At 42.1% G+C, this 20160-nt stretch overlaps 1 protein-coding gene across 2 annotated transcripts in view; it reads left to right on the top strand.

Annotated features, from left to right (window-relative positions):
* The first annotated feature begins 2039 nt into the window (after positions 1-2039).
* WASL (WASP like actin nucleation promoting factor) overlaps positions 2040-20160 on the top strand; it is a 34492-nt gene continuing 16371 nt past the window's right edge. For both annotated transcript variants that reach the window (XM_083399847.1, XM_083399848.1), the window contains exons 1-4: positions 2040-2807; positions 16287-16421; positions 17044-17130; positions 17621-17717. In XM_083399847.1, coding sequence (XP_083255973.1) covers positions 2694-2807; positions 16287-16421; positions 17044-17130; positions 17621-17717 — 433 coding nt within the window. In that variant the 5' untranslated portion in view covers positions 2040-2693. The remainder of the gene's footprint in view (positions 2808-16286; positions 16422-17043; positions 17131-17620; positions 17718-20160) is intronic.

A 20160-nucleotide genomic window follows, 5' to 3' on the forward strand; every position in this document is an offset into this window, starting at 1 on the left:
ACCTACTCATCTACTTGCACTTTGACGTGCTTTCGAACTGCTAGGTTGGCAGGAGCTGGGACAGAGCAACGGGAGCTCATCCCGTAGCAGGGATTTGAACCGCCGACCTTCTGATCGGCAAGTCCTAGGCTCTGTCATTTAACCCACAGCGCCACCAGCGTCCCATTAAGCAATATAGAAATGACTAAAATGAAACAACTAATATCTATATTACTGTGGCCAGAGTGCTATTGTCCCTGCAACACAACTTTTGCTGATTGCATTAAACCATCTCTCTATTCCCCCTGCCCACTCTCTCATTTGTTTTATATTTGAATGACTTATATATTGCAGGTATTGCACAAAAACAGGGAAAATCCAGATGATGCGTTGCCCAGAACAGGACTCTGAGATCCGACCTGTTTAAGGTCATCCTCATATGTTCAGATAACATTGTAGTTCAAGCAGAAGGAACTACACTGTAGATTCACTTTTGTTTTGAATGCAGATCACAGGTAGTCTCTAAAATTTCCATCTCACTGGGATGTGTTATACTTTAGGATTTTTAAAAATCCATTTATTTTTAATAGTATGCTAAGGGAATGCCCTTATACTCCCCACAACCATAGGTAGGTAATGAAGACTAATGATGTCAGAGGTGGTACTTCCTTTTTGGCCTCGTAACCTCTATTCAGATTCCTAAAACTCAGAGTGCATCCCTTATGAAGAATACACTGCTTTATTCAGCTTACCCACTAGGGAATTTTATGTTACCCTTTCACTCTATTTTTCCTCTTTGGATAAAGGGTAGTATATCAACTGAAGAACCAATAATAAGAAATACACAACAATTCAGCACGACCTGACTTTTAGAAGACACCTGAAGGCTCAGGGAAGTTTTCTAATGTTTTATTATGATGTTCTATAGTCTATACATTGGACTATACAATGTATGGGTGGGTATAGGGCGGTATATAAATTCTTTTTATTATTATTATTAGTTTCAATTCATTATACAACACCAATCTTTAAAGCAACAAAAAAGACAAACAAAACACACACAAAACAAGAAAAAAAAGAAAGAATAACATTACATAACATAAAACACCAACAAATTAAACTTAGAAGACATCTGAAGGCTCAGGGAAGTTTTCTAATGTTTTATTATGATGTTCTATAGTCTATACATTGGACTATACAACGTATGGGCGGGTATAGGGCAGTATATAAATTCAATAAATGATTTGTTGGAAGCTGCCCAGAGTGGCTGGAGTTACCCTGTCAGATGGGTGGCATATAAATTAACTATTATTATTAATTATTATGGGGTTTTTTCGGTTTTTCAATGCAATGAGATTTATTCATTTATTTGTAATATTGTTGCTGTTGTTGTTGTGAGATTTATTCATTTACTTACAGTGCTGATGTTGAATTTATTTCTTTATTTAGAATGCTATTGTTGTGAAATTTATTTACAATGTTGTTGATGATGAGATTTATTCAGCTATTTAGAATATTATTGTCATGAGGTTTATTCATTTATTTACAATGTTGTTGTTGATGATATTCATTCATTTATTTAGAATATTGTTGAGATTTATTCATTTATTTACAATGTTGCTGTTGATGATATTCATTCATTTATTTAGAATATTGTTATTGTTGTTGTGAGGTTTATTCGTTTATTTACAATGTTGCTGTTGATGATATTCATTCATTCATTTAGAATATTGTTATTGTTGTTGTGAGATTTATTCATTTATTTACAATGCTGCTGTTGATGATATTCATTCATTTATTTAGAATATTGTTATTGTTGCGAGAGTTATTCATTTATTTACAATGTTGTTGATTATGAGATTTATTCATTTATTTAGAATATTGTTATTGTGAGGTTTATTCATTTATTTACAATGTTGATGATGATGATATTTATTCATTTACTTAGAATGTTGTTGTTGTTGTGAGATTTATTCATTTATTTACAATGTTGTTGTTACTGTTATCATTATCATCCACAGTTTGCTCCCCATCCAGCAAACTTCCTCCCACCCCGGCCAACAACCCAGGAGCGGCGGCCTCGCCTCTCCATCTCCCGGCCGCCGCCGCCGCCTCTTTCCCCATGACAGCCCGGGCGAGAGTCAGGCTCGACCAGCCCGGCCGGTATTTAAGCGGCGCAGGCCGCGGGCCGCGCCACTAACCGGGCCGCGCGGAACAGCGGCGAGAAGCAGCAGAGCAGCCGCCGCCACTCAGTCCCCTCCTCCTTCTCCTCCTCAGGCCGGCGGGGAAGAAGGAACAGGAAAGGGAGGGCGAGGAGGAAGGACGGGCCTCTCTCCGCCGCCGCCGCCGCTGCTTCCCTGGCCCGGCGGCCGAGTTCTTTCCCCTCACGCCGCCCGCTCTCTCGCTGCCTCGCCCCCCTGCTGCCATGTTGGATCGCTCGGCCCGAGCCCGGGGCGTTTGAGGGGGGAAGGAGTGAAGCGAGAGGCCGAGGAGGAGGAGGAGGAAGGGCTCCGGCCTAGAGCTCGCCCAGCCCCCTCAGCGCCGTCTCCGGTCGCCGCCCCGATGCTGCCGCCGCCGCCGCCGCTGCCGCAGTAGCCAGCGGGGCGGAAGCGGCTGCCACTGCTGGTCGAGAGCCGGGGGGACGCGGCCGCCGCCGCCACGAGAGCCCGGAGCCCCGAAGCAGAAGCGGCCGGCCGGCATCTCGGAGCGGCGCGATGAGCAACAACCAGCAGCCTCCGCCGCCGCGGCGGATCACCAATGTGGGCTCCATGCTGCTCACCCCGCAGGAGAACGAGAGCCTCTTCGGCTTCCTGGGCAAGAAATGTGTGGTGAGTGAGGAGAGGGCCGGGCCGGGCCTGGAAAAAAAAACACTCGAAGTGGCCCCTGTTTACCACCCCGGGCTGGGCGTGGGGGGATGTGTACAGGACGCGTGTGCGTGTGAACGCGGCTTCAGGGAGGGCTTGGGGCTCCAGGACGCTTGGCCAGCAGAGCCCCGTTGACCTCTGAGGGCCTTGCTGTGGGGAAAATATGCCTGCGACTTGGGGGGGGGGGCTGCTGCATTTGGGTGGGAGCAAAGGGTTTAGAATGGGGGGTGGGCCCCATAGGCATAGCCAGGATTTATTTTACAGGGGGCAAGTAACCAGAATTTTATGTTTGGGGGGCAGATAGCCAGGTGTTGGGCAGATACCAAGGGTTTATATTGGAACAAGTAGTGAGGATTTAGGGGGGGCAGGTAGCCAGGGCTTGTTGGGGGAGAGCAGGTAGGCAGTGTTTATGGGGGGGGGCAGGTAGTCAAGATTTTGTTGGGATAAGTAGTCAGGATTGATGTTGGAACAAGTATTCAAGATTTATATTTTGGGGGGGAGGGCAAGTAGCCAAGGTTTATGTTAGAGGGGGCTGGACACCCACCTGTCATCGTCCTCTGACTCTAGCAGATTCGGAATGAAATGTCTCAACGATTAAATTACTTTCTTTTGAACCCAAGTGCTCAGAAAAATCTGTCCAAATCTTTCTACGTTTTCTACTTTTAGCTAAGTGTTTCTGTTTGTTTACTTGAATCGGGGGGTGGTGGCAGCTGCTGCTCTGGCCCCCCATCTACTCCCATGGGGATGGCTGCCCCTTTCCTCTTTTGGTCAAGATCGGGGGGGGGGGGGCAGATGCCTTGCTGGTCTTTCTGGGGTTGGGAGAACAGGAACGCTGCTTGCCAGTCCTTTCCCACATAACAGCTGTTTGCTTCCTTTTTTCTCAACCTGCCCTGCCCAGCTATCGGCTGTCGTAGTGGGAAATAAGCAAGGTGTGTGGGGTGGAGGTGTGTTCCTTTCCTTCCATTCGGGCGAGGCGTTCATCAGCATTTCCTCTTTTTGGTCCGGTGAGTGGGGGGAATGTGGGGCGCAGGTGAGTACAGCCGCAAGCAACACTGTGCCAGGAAAAATAGTCGGGGCTGCCCCGCCTCTCTGTGTTCCCTTCCAGGTGCCCCCTTAGTTGGGTTGCACTTTGGCACTCCTCTGTGCTTGCAGGAGGAAATAGATCTGGCAGGGGACTCCAGGGACACGTCTTTCACAGGTGTACAGTCACAGCACTTCGCTTGTTTTGCACAGGTGTGAGCTGCAATGATACTGCTCGGCTGCTGTTAACTGGTTCCTACTGGTTACTTGCTCTCCCACTTCCTCTATGCTTCTCTCTTGACAGGTATATTTTGAAAAGGGCAGTCCCAGTAATGCTCTGCGGTATGAGTGTGTCAGTCATAGAGCTGTTGCAACGCTTCGTGGAAAAGTTCAGCAGGTTAGAGCAGGCCTGAATCGGTCTGCCTGGATTTCACCTGTAGGATTTCGTGAACTTTCAGGAAACAAGGTGGTATGATCTGGGCCAGGCAAAACCAGAATGTACTCTGTTTTGTTTCCCTTTAAACAATAGGCTGACATGGCAGATGCACCCATGTAGATACACTTCACTGAGGGATCTTTTAAAAAGACTGAAAAGCCTTGGTAGAGTTCTTTTTTTTTTTTTAAGTCCTAATTATTAGTATCCTGTAGGTATTTGCAAGCTTAAGAATTCTGACATTTGCTTTTATTGTTATTGAGCACCCAACATTGTTACTAATACTGTTCAAAGCCTTGCACTGAAACTTTTTGCTCTTTTTCCAATTTCTTAGTGTAAATCCCAAGAAATACAGTATCATCCTGTTTTTGGCTTGTATTTTATTCTGTGAACTGCCCTGAGATCTTACGATGAAGGGCAGCAAGACATCACCATCGCCATCATGTAATGTTTGGGCCCATGTCATTGTCTGAATTAATCTATTCTTCTGGGCCATTTTTTTATTTTCTAAAATGTAAATATAAATAGTAAATCTTTTTGTGAGCGAGCCACTAAAGACTTGTTCTGATTTAGTAGAGTTGTAATGTAAGCTTACCAGGAGAGAAACAGCACAGATAAAAAATTACAATAACTAGGTATATCACAGCAAGAAGTTAGGGCATTAGAACATGGATTAACAAATATGTATGTTATTACCCAGCACTGAATTGTAGAAAACCAACAAAAGTAAGACATGTTAGGGAGAGATACAAGATCCAGTAAAGATTGCAGTAATTTACTAGCATCTGTGGAAGGCTTGATTTATTTATTTTTTAGCTCTAGAATTACTTGGGTAGATGAGGCACACTACAGATCATTGCCTCCAGCTATGCCTCAGTGAAAACTGGCTTATATTATAGATCTATCTCAAATGTCAGTAGGAATCAGTGAATTCTGACCATATTCTTCCATTATTTCCCTTGCAGTAGAAAGTATTCAGAGTCTGAGGTTATTAGTTATTTATTGAGACCATTAAGACTAATGGTAGTAAATGCTACTACAAGGGAGGGGGGACTACAGTTCCCATCACCTCCTCCTATTGGCTGTGCTTGGCTGGGGTTGATGGGACCTGGAGTCTCAACATTACAGGTTCACCACAATGCCAGTAGTAATTCTTCTTACTCTTCCCCTGAGCCCTACGTAATTGTCCACTCTGCCATAGTGACTCTAATGACTTTTGCACACTGGTATTACATAAAGGGCCTCTGCGCATAGGCAAAATATAATGCTAAAAGCAAAATGTAATACCAAAAGAGTGTCAGTACTGTCGAAAGGATGCTGGCAGTGGCATTATGCTATTCCCTGGGGATGCTGAGACTTGCCAGGGAGTGTGTAAAATCCTCTAGAGTACGTTGAAGTACTATTTACCTTAACTGGGCTGAGTGGCTTAATGCCAACTCCCTTGCCAGTTGGTGCAATGCAGGAGAGTGTGCCCCACCCTCAATGTTAATAGTGCCATTAGCAACCCCCCCTTTATTTTGCACAGTCACTACATTAGGTTGAGGACTAGGCAGCTGAAACAATTGCTAAGAGTGAGCAGGCATTTTTCTGACTTTCAAAGTTATAAAATTTGGAACTTTTGGTAAAAGCATGCAGTAATTGTTTCATTAGATTCTAGTGGTAAATAAAAGGATACCTGCAAGGGCTGCAGTGTTTAGCAAACTTAAATCTTTACCTTGGAGTAAACTCCATTGAATCCAGTGGAGCTTACTTCTTAGTTAAGGATAGGGCTGTGCTTTAGATTGGCTAAAACCATTGCACCGCCTTAAAAAAGTAGCCTGATTTGATCTGTTATATTTCTTAAAGTATCCATTTAATTTTTTTTTTAAAATACAAGAAAATAGTGTAGGTGGTAGGCATATGTTAAAAGGATCCGCTCCTTCTCCCTTGGGAAGAAGAGCACAAGCTTCGTGTGCCAAGGGTTTCACATTCATTCCTGGCATCTCCAGGTAGATCTGGGAAAGACTGTTTGAAATCCTGAAAATCACTGCCAGCCTTTCTAGACGGTAAAGGTAAAGGGACCCCTGACCATTAAGTCCAGTTGCGGATGAGTGGGGTTGCGGCGCTCATCTCGCTTTACAGGCTGAGGGAACCAGCGTTTGTCTGCAGACAGCTTCCAGGTCATATGGCCAGCATGACTTAAGCCGCTTCTGGCGAATCAGAGCAGCACACAGAAACACCATTTACCTTCCCGCCGGAGCGGTACCTATTTATCTACTTGCACTTTGACGTGCTAGGTTGGCAGGAGCTGGGACCGAACAACAAGAGCTCACCCTGTCGCGGGGATTCAAACCGCCGACCTTCTGATCAGCAAGCCCCAGGCTTTGTGGTTTAGACCACAGCACCACCCACGCCCCGGTAGTACTAGACAGTGCTGAGCTAGATTTACTACTGAACTGAATTGGTTTAAGGCAGCTTCAATTGCACACAAAGAAATGCCTCTTCTGAGAATGTGCATGAGTTATCAAAAAGCCCCAAAAGAAAACCACCATGTTATTCATATAGTTTATAAACGATGGAAGTCTTAGTCAATTAGATGTCAACACTGCAGGAAGCCTGAGTAAAATGTGTTGCTAACTGCAGCAAATAAATATTTAGGCTACCTGAAGGCTCCCCGCAAACGTGTGAGCAATTTTAGAGCAAGTTAGCAGTTTGCTATGAAAATTAGGTGGTATACCCTTATAGTATTACAGGAGGTTGAATGTGTGTCAGAATAGGAGAAAATAAATAAAATACTAGGTGCCAGTTCTCCGGGGATGCAAACATATTTCAAACTCTAGGCATCTGGGGGGCACAGTATTTGGGACATCCTATTGATGAGGTTGCTAAAATTCTCTTTGAAAGTGATTTGTTTGCAGACTTCCCCAGAGTGTCTGGGGAAACCCAGCCAGATGGGCGGGATATAAATAATAAAATTATTATTTATATGTTGATGAGAATCTTACAGTTCTGAAAAATACAGAGTGAATTTTCTCTTCACCTTTCCAAGTGCAAACTGTTAGAACTGTGATACATATGTAACACTAAGTGTACATGCTTGGTGTGCAGGGAAGTCCCAGGCTGGATCTCTGGTTAAAAGGATCAGGGAGGAGGAATGGAAAAGCCCTTTTTTGTGAATCCCTGGAGCTGCTCCTCTTCAGGGTAGGCAGTATTAGTCTAGATCAGGAAGTATTAGTCTAGTCTAGTTTAGATCAGGTGTGGGGAACCTTTGGCCCTCAAGATGTTGAACAACTCCCATCAGCCCCAGCAAGCTAGGCCAATGGCCAGCGATGGGAGCTGTACCATGTGGAGGGCCAAAGACTGCCCACATCTGGTCTAGATGGACAAATAGACTGGCAGCATCCTATGTTCCGAACGAGGTATATCACACAGAAATTGCCACTCCATCTTCTGCTTATGTAAGAAATATATATGGAGAAAAAAGACATTAGCCTGTTACAGATAATCATTCTGAAAGGCAGATTGATTATCAAGCTCAATACTGCAATCTCTGAACACCTTTCACCATCAGGTCCCGCACCAGCTTCAGTCAGATGTCACTATTCCAATTTTGGTTTCATTTTTGTTAACTTGGGGCTCCTCCCACGCTGCTGCTCACACGAAAGCATCCTGCACATATATTTACAACTATGCAATCAATTGTATGATTGTCTTGGTTTTATGAAAGCAAAAGCCTAGTACCCTAGGTGGCTCACATTCCATTCTTTTCTTTTTTAAAATTTCATTTATTGCTAGCCCAGTACATTGCTATAGCCTATGCCATTTTTGTTTCGTAACTGAAACAGTGAAATGAGGCCCTGGTTCAGTATGTCCACTTCAGCAGTTGAAAGACACCAGAAGGCTTTAGAAAAATTATATTGATTAGCTCACACTGCAGGTTGAGTGAAATACATGTCTGCAGAACATGCATGCAATATGCTAGTTTGTCTAAATGATCTTCAAAGAAACAGTGACATACTATATAATACCTTCATTTGTCTAATATTGACAGATCTATCTGTGGCCTCCCCTGAGTCGCCTTAATGAGCCCTAGTTTCCAGTGGTAGCCAGGATTCATGACTTGCAACATTGTTTTGTAATTTTTTTTGCATCTGTACTTGTTCCTTTTCCAGATGCTTAACTCTTCACACTTTCACTCTGTTCCTCGTCCTCCCCCTTACTTCTGGCATCCAGCTATGCTGCGGAAATACAATACAATCAATGATATCAGGATTCTGCTGCTACTGTTCTGTTGACTGGATTGTACTATGGAAAGTTGGTGTTTAAGACACACTTTCAGATAAAACAGAAGTAGTAGGCATTGTTCATTCTTAGACAAGGAGGCTGCAGTTAAATTTTTGCCATTCTTTCCCAGTTTGTATTGGACACTCATTGGGGAAGGAAAAAGTGGGATTTGCATTGTCTTCAGTCATGGGATTTTTTTAAACAGTAGCAGCACACAGACCTGAGCACCAGGAAATGTAGTGTGAGTTCTTGCCAAATACCCATCTCAATTTTCTGCCTGTGATTTAGCAGTAACAGTTGAGCTATACAAGTGCGTATGAGGAATCCCCATTTTCTGTGAGAGGAAGGTGCTTGAAGCAGGGTTCATGTGGGATGCATGCATTTTATTAAGTGTGTGCGAAAGTAGCAACAACTGTTCTGTTTCATCTAGACTTTTGTAAGAGCAGCCTTGTGGAATTCAGGGCAGTACTTTCAGAAAACTGAGCACGAACATCATGTGGCCTTGCTGTTAAATAAGCCATTCCAGTAGGATTTTTAAAATACCTTTATGTTCTGGCGTTACGTATAAATTTGTGGTGGTTGTAGCTTAGCAAGGGGTGTCTATTATGTACTCCCTTTCAGTGTTCTCTAGCGTGTGGGTTTGCATTGCTTTCGGCATGCTTGCCATTTGCTGCCTCCTTCCCCTTCCATACTGTGAATAAAAGAGCGATGAGATGATTTTGTGCTGTTAAAAGATTGAACAGGTTGTCTCGTTTTTCGGAAGCCTAGAGCGAGGGCATGCAACTGCTTTTATTGCCGATCTTCATTTGTTAAAAAAGAGTTATAATTTGAAATGTTTTTACCCTGCTCTTTAGCTGAAAAGGCCAGCTTACAGAGATCTTTGGTGAGACTGTTCAGTCCAAGGACTAAGATACCAGGAGGCCTGGAAAACTCTTTATTTTGCTGTGTATTGCTTTGGCCCGTGATAGGATTGCATTTTGAAATTGTTTGCAATTGGTATTAGTCCTCTGCATATTTTGTATGAGGCTTCCTGACAAAGGGCACTTGTGAACAACAAAGCTGGGGTATAGCTTCCCCTAGCACCCTGAAGGATTGGCCTGCACAACAGCATTGTCTTGAGTATGGACAGTATAGGATTGTATGCAAAGCAGCTTCAAAACTTCATTGGGCTAATAATGCAACAATATTTTATTTTATTTTTTTAAAAAAGAAATACCCTATGTAAAACATGATTTATTTAGAAAAGAAGTAAAGGTAACTGTCTGTGCTAGGTTTGGAATACCTGTCTTGTTGATCAGTTAAACAATTGTGTTTATCACAACTGGAAGCCACAGTCCATTTCTCTCCTCCCTCCCTTCCTCCCCCTGCCCCCAGCAGTTGCCTACAATCCTGCCAGTATGGGTTTCTTCTCCCAAAGGTGAGAAAGTTAAAAGCTTTAAAGATGAATACTGGAAGTTGGGTGTAGGGTTCTGGAATAACTGCAAAGGGTCAAAGACTCCTCTGTCCTGTGTCTGTGGTCCTGATTGTCTACCAGTTTGATCATGGCCTGGCAATTCTGTAAAGCTGAGTGCCTTTATGTAAGTGGTAGCCCTGGTCTCTGTTTGACTTAAACTCAAAGCCGGGAATAAGGCTTGTAATAAACCAGACATAGAATGGACTTGTTGTTTATAGCACTGCTTGTTTTTACGTTTACAAAGTTTTGCTGCTACGTTTTTCTTCGAGTTCTTAAAATAATAAACTACTGTAGTCACTGTCTTGTATATAGTTTGCTACATTGATTAGCCTAAAATTGCAAAGTTAAAAATAACTGATTACAGTTATTTAGAGTAACTTTATTGCATCACGATAAAGTGGATTTTTCTGTAAGCAAAGATGATGCATCTCAAGGTCTATCCCACCTTTTCTTGTCTTGTTTTTTGGTTAAATCTATTGCCCTTTTGTGTGTTCTGCTATGCTGTACAGCATTTGTAGCAGCCAGGTGCAGCTTGATGTAAATCATGAGCAATCTATGAGGAGGAGAACTCCAGCAGTTCTAAATTCACTTACCAGCAGGGACCCACAAGTTTTGCGTATTCTTCATAGTGAAGACAAAAGTTTCTGGATTCCATGACCTTGCCCCCCTTCCTTTACTACAGACCTATTCATTTCTACTTGGAAGTGAATAACAATGCGTAGTTGTGCTGTCCTTGTAGGGCCTCAGATATTCAGCAGAACCCTGCTTGTGCCCACCCTCTCTAGCTGGGTAGCAAGGACTCTATGGGGCAACATAGTGCTCTGAGTACCTTGACTGCCACAGCCTGGTTCCATCCCTTCACTTTGGAGCTAGATAGAGATTAGGCTTTTGGGGGCAGTGGACAGCAAACACATGCGTTGAAACACCTACTGTCACCTACTGCCCAGATAACCAGCTCCAGCAGAGTGTGACTCTCCCCCCTAGTTGCATTGAGTTTTAGAACCATCCACAACACAACACTGACTATGGGGGTTGTGTTTATCACTGCCGATAGATGTAGCAACTAGAACCATACAGTATTTTGAATATGGTGTGGCATGATTTGATTAAAGGAATTTCAATACTGACAGCTCTATTTTCAATCCCTTTCCTACTAATCCTTGGCGTGGCATTCACCGCTTTCCGCAGCCGCCACATATTAAGTCTGCACTTACATTGCATTATCTGCCACAACCCCAAGATCCTTTCTGTCAAGTCAGCACCGCCTGAGAGCCCATCAGTGTATGTGTGTGTTAGAATTTATTTTTGCCTAAAAGGTTGCACCACTTAATGCATGCTTACATTGAACCACTTTTGACCATTTATCCATTTTGGAGAGATCCGTTGGGAGCTTTTTGCTTTTACCAATCAATACAGTAGGCAGTCCTCCATGGGCTGAATGCCAGAGGTAGATGGGGACAGAGGTAAAAGTGTGTGGAACTATAGATGTTGCCCTTAAACTTGTACTGTGGGCTGTGTCTCAGCTATGCAAAAGTAGTGGTCCTCCCCGCCCCCGCCCCCATATACTTACACGCATCTCTCCATTCTCCTATCCAGGCAAGCAAGAAGCATGATCACAGTTCAGGAACCTCTTCCATTCATTTAAAAACGCTTGAGGATAGATATTGTGGAGCAGGGCTGTTGAGAGGCATGACCTGAAAAGAGTCCCAAGGGGCAGATAGAGAGGCCTGATGAACGGGAAGAACCTCAGCTTGAGGTTCTTCTATGTGCTGGGGTATGATTGTGTTTCAGTATGTGAGGAATGGGGAGTACATTTTAAATATTTCTGAAAACTTGGAGCATAGCTCATGAAAAATAGTAATTTGGGAGAGTCTGAAAATATTTTTTAATCTAAGCTTTGGTCCACTCATTGAGCCAAATCAATATGAAATTGCTTGCTGATGTTTTCAAGGTCAGAAAGATGTATTACTGCAGAAACTGGGGATCTGCAATGCCTGTTCTGTGGTTAAAATTGCAAAGGCCAGAATCATCCTGTAGTATTGTGGCTTTGGGTGAAATACCACAAATTAACTTCCTTTTTCTTTGCAGCTTGGCAATAGCCTATACTCATAGTGTGTGTGACTTTGCCACTTTGAGTGATTACTTCTGCTTTATCTACAAGGAACTTCCTTGGGCTTTAAGAGGAAGAGGGTTGTGGTCTGCAGGAATTGGTTTGCTGGTTTCTGTAACCTCAGCCACAACCTCTTCCTGAGGGGTGCGGGGAGGTGAAAAACTTATCAGAGTTGCCATTCCTTCCTCCCCACTTGGACATCGCATCCAAGACCCAGCATGGGGGTAGCGGGAAATCTAGAGAAGAAGTTCTTCAAATAGTGGTGTATCCTAATTCACTTTAAAATTCAGTTGGATCACGTTTTTGTTTTGTGCACAACGAGGTTTTATGACAAAAGGCTTCTCCAGCTGTGCTAGCTAAAATCATCTAACTGGGAATGTTGATGAGCCTGTATACATGTAGATAATGTGCAATGCCAGCTGTCCATATGATTTTGTATTTCTTTAATACCAGTTCTGTTGAAGAGGTCTCTCTAAGACCTAGATAAAATTGGTCAAATGATGACTTAATATTTTTAATTGTTAGGAAATGTAAGATTCTATTTTTTAGGAAATGCCATACCCCGAAGCCCTGTCAAACTAGTGGTAGTTGTAACCCCAAGTGAAGATCAGTCACAAGACCATTCTCCCACTACAAAAAAATGTGCTAAATTTATTTTTGAATCGCTATAAACTTCATAAACCACTTTGAAGAATGTTGGAACTTTATATAAAATTAGCCATACTAAGACTTGTATATCTTCATAAAGGTGGTAATTTGCTTAGTCTTTAATTCTTAAGGCTGAAAAGGCTTTTGATTGGGTAGAGAAATTATACTACACACATAAAAGACTTTCGTTTATCAGTCACTGCTGAATATTTCCAGTCCGTGATCAAATATAATGTAATGATATGCAACATATACACATATACATATTAATTTTTTAAAAGTACTAGAAACAAAGGTCCTGAGTCACTACTTGTTTTTGCTGTCTTTATTGAACCGCTAGCTTTTTATTATACAACACCTAAACGATATAGCAAAGGCAGAATATTGATTATTTGATTCTATCAAATGCAGGGTAAGCTTAAATCAGAGGTAGCCAATGCCTCCAGATACTGGAACTGCAACTGTCAGCAGCCCCATGCAGGTATGGGCAGGGGTGGTGGGATTATCATCCAACAACATATGGAAGACACCATGTTGAGTACCTCTGGTTTAGGTGGTCCAAATTGGTAGACACTGTGGAGTTAGCATATTTTCAGACTTGTGCCTTTCAAAGTCAGTTAGGTCTTTCTAATACAGTATAAATAGAATCAGGTAGTTTTTGTCAAAATACAGTATTTTATGGCTTGACTGCCTTTCTTTAAGGTACTGAAATATTTCCAACACAACACAGCACCTCGCTGATGCAAAGGTAGGAGTGCCCCTGTTTCCTGCAGGTTTTCCTTTAGTTATAGCCCCTAGCAACACAGCTTACACAATTCTGGCTTCCTGATCCACAGTGAGTGGCTTTTCATGAAGTTCTGCAGCAGTGAGGAGGAGACAGAATAACCCTGTTAACACGAAGAGAGCTTTCGTTTGCACTTGTTTAGATTTAAATCAATACACCTTACTAGTTTGCCAGGTGGCAACTGCTTTTCTATTAAAACAATGGTCAAAAGGATTCAAGAACTATCTTGTTCAAGTTAACTAGATTCTAACCCAAAGTACAAGAATGATGGGGAGGGGATTGGCAGATGGGCTACCTCTATATCCTTATGTTGGGGTCACTTCTTCTGTGGCCACAGGTGGGGTGTGCATTGCTCCCCTGGCAGTCGTGAACTTCATCCACTGCCCCACAAATGCTCACCCCATCCCAGAGGCTCACCTGTGGGCAAGTCCACCCCACTGTGACATGGGCCTGAGCAGGGTGAGCTCTACCTGTCTCTGCCTAGAGCCCTGTCTAAAGGCATCTCAAGGGCATTCCTCTGTGAAACAACTCCCAGGAATGCTTGTGGGTGGAATTGCAGGTATTGTTCCACTGCTTATGTAAGGAATTGGCCTCACAGCGGTAGCAGCCTTGGGTGGGAGGGAAGGGTTCCTTAAGTGGTAAGTGTGGCTACACTCCAATGAATGTAGGATAGTTAATGTGAGCTTCTGAGAAATGTCTTTTTAGAATGGTAATCCCCTCACCCCCAATTTTATCTCTGTAGTAGACATTATTTTCTTCTGTTTAATTTTAAGCTGTTAGGTTAGTGTATCTGTATTGTTTTATACAACATTATGTGTTTAGGTGGGCTTTTTGGTATTAATAAATTGCAATTATTTCTTGTTGTCTCTATTTTTATTTTTATTTTTAACCCTTACACTTGATCAGTTGATGTGCTTTGGACTGCTTCGGCCACAATTTTGCAGAAAAGCGACGTACAAATTATGTCAGCTGCTTTGAAGTGCTGCATTAGAATCCATCTCTTAGAGTAGATCATTCAAAGGACCATGAATCTTTCAGTATTAGGAAAGGATTGTCATCTAAGCAATGTTAGCAATAACCAACTTTGTATTAGGTAATCGGAATTTGCAAGATACCTGTTCTTAAAGGCTGCCTTGGATTCATGTTGGCTGCTCCAGCCCTTGAGAGGGAAAGCCTGTTCTGAATAAATCTCAAATTCTGCCAGTCGTGTCTAGACTTCAATGAACCTTGAAAGGAGAGAGTGCAAATAGCATATGCTATCCAGTCTTGCAGAACCAGAGTTGCAATGAAGTCTGTAAACTGCAGTGTAGGTAAATGTTTGATATTTGCAGAAGGGTTATAAAAGTCCAGTTATCTGATCATCCCCGGCACCTGAGAAATTAGTCCCTGGTGCTGGGAGCAGGTTTTTTCCACCCTTCAGCACTACTGTTTGTGGGACTGGCTGCCACCATCCACTTCCACAGCTTCGTTTCCTGAGTTACTAATCATAACTAAGCAACCACTTGGTGGTGGAAGGGCTCTCAAGTCCAAGGTTATAATCTCCAGGTAGGGTGGAGCCCTGACTTTAAGCCAGAGCTTTCAAAACTTTTTATATTGGTGACACACTTTTTAGGCATTCATCAATTCGTGACACAGTAATTCAGTTTTACTAGCAAACCAGAGGTTAAACTAACCCCTCTCCAGCCCCAGGAGGCACGTGGGGACCATTTGTGTGACACACCTACACACTGCAGCCGACACGCTAACCTGTCGCAACACAGTTTGGAAAGCTCTGCTCTGTGGGGAGAGAGAAGGAAGAAAGAAAAGAACAATTAGGATGCTAGCAAAGCATTTCCCCTTACTGTTGCTCTCAGGTGTGTCCCCTTGTTCTTCGTAGGCTTCCAAATGTTGAAGATATTTTTGTGCCCCTGATAATGAATATATATTTTTAAAAACCCCACAAAGATAGATTTATTGACTTAAGGGCTTGTAGCTCTTTGTCATGATGTATTCTGATACTAATTTTTATTGCTGTTATGTAGTTCAACATGCAACTGGTCAATATAAGAAAAAGTTGAGGGGAAATGGGTTCCAGAAGCTCATAAGAAAAGTCACTTCTGTACTGTATTATCTAACTTACATCCCTATATCCAGCAAATGAGAAGCTAGATATTATCACATTTGCTATTTTTCACCTCCTTTGAACCTGTGATGATTATAAAACTAATGCAGCTTCCAGTTTTAAATGCATTACTGAATAATGGAGTCTGAGCCATTGTTCCCAAGTTCTTTTTTTACTCTTCCACAAACTGCTTGGTTCACCGTCCTAAGGACTATGGAGGAACTTGATAACTTGCTGTCTAAACAAGAATTTCTTTTGTTGAATATTCTTGTTCAGTGTTGGACTATTCATCGTTGAATGAATTAAATCCTGTGTGTGCTAAGTTTCCGTGAAACCTTCCTACCCAGTAGTAGCAATCCAAGTGGGATTTTATAGTGCCTTTGAACAAAGGTTGGCACTCTACTATTGTCAGGACTGTATCTGTTTAAAATAACGCTCAGGCAAAAGCAGCATCCTTACTGTATTTTTTATAGGTGATGTTTGGTTAGATTTCCAGTAGTGCTAACCAGAACAAGCACCATTTTTTATGAAGCTCTACACAGCTTCATAAACAATTACATGTTTGTACATATGAAGGTTGCATGATGATGATGAGCTCTCAAGTCTTAACAAAACTTTTCTTCTTTTTTAGACAATGTCTTCTGCAATTGTTCAGATTTATGCAGCAGATCGCAATGCTATGTGGTCGAAGAAGTGCTGCGGCGTAGCTTGCCTTGTAAAAGACAATCCACAAAGGTCTTATTTTATCAGAATATATGATATTAAGGTGAGATTCTCCTCCTTTTGCTTTCTCTAAAATATGCTTGTGTTTGTCTTAATTTGTTAAAATGTGTCGAATAGCATGCCTCTGATTTATGTATTAACGAATTGTTAAACTGTAGAAACAGAAATGAATGTGTGATATGTTTCAGCTCTGTGGCGCGTGTTGATCACACTTAAAAAGTAGGAACACATGGGTCTAAAGAAATAAATGTACTTGGGAGGAGAACCATGTGGAAAGCCAGAGCTTTGCTTCCTGATCTTGCTGCAGAAGTTCTCGTAGCTCAATTAGCAAGCTGTTGAGCTGTAGCCTGACAGTTTGGCAACAAGAACTGCTGAATAAAAGGTCAATCTGAAAATTAATATTTTAATGTATAGAACAACTTAAGCATATATCTAAATCCACGATATAGAAATGATGGCAGGTAGCCAAGAAGCAATGCAACTTGATGGCTTTGTCCTCAGCATAGTGTTGGCTCTTTGCTTTTCAAGAAGATGGCATGGAGTCCTCTCCTAAGAATAGGCAACTGAGAGGAAGCAGGAAGTTTGCCAGCATGCAGAAGTCATATAAGTATGTGTCTGCAGTCACTTTTCTCAGTGTCTTTTTCCCCCCTTCCATTTTTCTTTAGGATGGAAAACAGTTGTGGGAACAAGAATTGTATAATAATTTTGTATATAATAGTCCTAGACCATATTTTCATACCTTTGCTGGAGACGTAAGTATTTTGCTGTATTTTGCATAGTTATCTCTATAACAACATTAAAAGGAATAAAATAGTCCTGTCAGTTTGTGCTGCCAGGTATATTTACACCTGCACAGTCTCTCTTTTATTCTCTAAATCAAATAATATAAAGAACTGTGCAGCTTTTCTGATAATTTGTATTAAGAAGTTAATGTCAAAAGAATTCATTATTTTTTACAGATTTGTTTTCCTTCATCTTATAACCATATGAGTAAAATTCAGGGGAACAGATAGGCACACCTTATACATATTGAAGTCAGTAGCAGTTGTCAGCGACAAACTGAAATCCCCTTAGTACATCTAGTGTTTATTATTATTTATTACATTTGTTAGTTGCTCAGTACCTAATTTATCAAAGCAATCTAAAATTTAAAAGACACTAATTTAAGATTGCAAAAAACCTGCACGTCTTAATATAGTTTCTTAGAAAAGTTAATTTCATAAGAAAATATTTGTTTTTCAGGCATGTCAGGTGGGTCTTAATTTTGCTAATGAAGAAGAAGCTAAAAAATTCCAGAAGACAGTGACGGACTTAATTGGACGACGGCAACGAAAATCTGGTAGATACATAGTTTTTCAACACATTTTTGCTTTGTATAGAACTTAGAAGAAAACATTCTTAAGGCAGAAACTGACCTCCTTAGTGTCTAGCTTCTCTGGATTCAAGAAATAGGTTAGAGATTGAAGGGGGGCCACACACACATAGTCGTTACCAATAAATGTGTACAAACTGGACCTTTGTACAGTCTACAGCTAATGCTAGCAGGACTTCATAAAATAGAATTTGGGACCCTGTGGTTGTTGGTTTCCAGCTGCCATGAGTCCCACCCAACGTAGTCAGTGGTCAGAGTTGTAGACCATTAACTGGAGGATCACAGGTTCCTGTTACACAATAAGATTCAGCAGTGCTTCTCAAATTTGGTTGCCTAGCTGTTGTTGGACTTCAACTCCCATCATCCTTGGCCGCTGGTCCTGTTAGCTAGGAATGATGGGAATTGTAGGCCATCAACAGCTGGGGACCCAAATTTGAGAAACAGTACTGAAATCCCCAATACTATTTCTTCTTCTGATAGTGAACTTGAGTGGTGAATACCAATGGAAATGGAGCCAAAATGGAGCAACTGAGAAAATAAGAGGGGGAGTATCACCATGGTTGGGGGAATCCCAAGGATTGCTGAATTACAAATATTCTAAGGGAGAGGAAAACTTGGGGGAAACCCCTTAAAGAAACACAACAAAAAACAACAACCCAATGAGCAGTGCACACACTCAGCAGCTGGACAATGTTAAGTGTTAGTTATAAAAGAAAACAGGGATTGAGAGGGAATATCAAATGACCAGGTCATAAAATCCTGAACCGCAGAAGCATTCCTATTAAAGGTAAGAACGCACCGCAGCACTTCATTGTAAGTCCCAGCGGTATTGTTAATTCAATGAAGTGCTTATTGCTGTCGGCTGAATAAAACAGTATCTCAGCGACATTTTGCACATTATATATATTTAGAAATACAGGCAACCTTCCCACAGTGTATCCAGTGGGGAGATAGTCAGTGTCGCAGATATGGTTCGCAGTGATTTTTGTGATGTTGGCAGGTGGTTAAAATTGCCACTCAGCAACTGGAATCCCTGCTGGCTCCCTGAGCTTCCACTTTACATGTAATTTTTATCTGTGTTATAGTCAAGATATTGCTGGAGCTTGCAATTACCTGAATTTATCCAGTTCATAATATTGGGCTGCATTATTAAGTGCCATTTCCCACCGAAGTCCCCAAGTTTTGCTCTCTGGCTTCGAATGTAAAGCAGGGTTCTGCACGTGCATGGAGTGTGCTCAGCAGACCAGGTAGCCAAAGCAAACTGCTATGGTGCATGTGTAGAATCTTTCCATGTTAATCTTTTCCTGCTTAAACCTGGTTCATAGAATAAGAAAAATACATATAACCAGGCCATTTAACTTAGCGGCCTTTTGTTTGGTAAATACTGATGCAGGGAGCTCTTCACTTCTGATTCTGTGTCTCGGATATATGACTCAAATGTTTCTTTTAAAATCAGTGCATTGGTTTACAATCAGATTTTGTGTGTCTGGAGTTAGGCTTCCCTTTGATTTCAGGGCTTCCTCCCGCTGGTCAGAAATGGTTTCTCTGTTAAGCCACCAGATGGAGTCCTAAGACTATCCTATACCACTGGATGTAATTTTTGTTCTATAATAAATTGAGCGACAATTTCACCAGGCAGGCAAGAATGTATCATTTTATTTGCAGTGGAATGTACAGTGCAGCTGGTTCTTTAACCCTGAAAGTTTGTTGACATGCAGACATTCTGGGAGCCTTGCTTGGAGTTAAATCCGAGAAATAGGACACTGCTTCCTGTGTCTTTTCCAAGCTGCTGTATTGCACTACGGCTTACGTCTCACAGAAAGCAGATCAGGAGGTAATGCCTGCATCTGGGCTGTAACTACTTCAGATTGCAGGTGGGGACTGCCATGTTGGATGCATATCTGTGCAAAAAACCCTCCAGACTCCCTAATGGTTCTAGAACGTGGGTAGGCAAACTAATGCCCGGGGACCGGATCCGGCCCAATCACCTTCTAAATCCGGCCTGTGGACGGTCCGGGAATCAGCATGTTTTTACATGAGTAGAATGTGTCCTTTTATTTAAAATACATCTCTGGGTTATTTGTGGGGCATAGGAATTCATTCCTTATATATTTTTTTCAAAATATAGTCCGGCCCCCCCACAAGGTCTGAGGGACAGTGGACCAGCCCCCTGCTGAAAAGGTTTGCTGCCCCCTGTCTAGACAAACCTTCTAAATATGCTGGGGGTTTTTAAATAAAAAAGTGGTAGAAGGTTTTTTTGTGTGGAAAGAGTCTTCCATCATGTGAGGTGGTTATAGCCCAGAAATAGCCTCATAGCCTGTTTTTCAGTAACTAGGTCCAAAAATAGCTCCTTCTTCTTTGCTTGCTTACTTCCCTCTATGATGGGAACGTATAGGACCTGTATGCAACT

Source organism: Podarcis tiliguerta (genome assembly GCF_965153285.1).
Source record: "Podarcis tiliguerta genome assembly, chromosome: 10".
Classification (NCBI taxonomy): domain Eukaryota; kingdom Metazoa; phylum Chordata; class Lepidosauria; order Squamata; family Lacertidae; genus Podarcis; species Podarcis tiliguerta.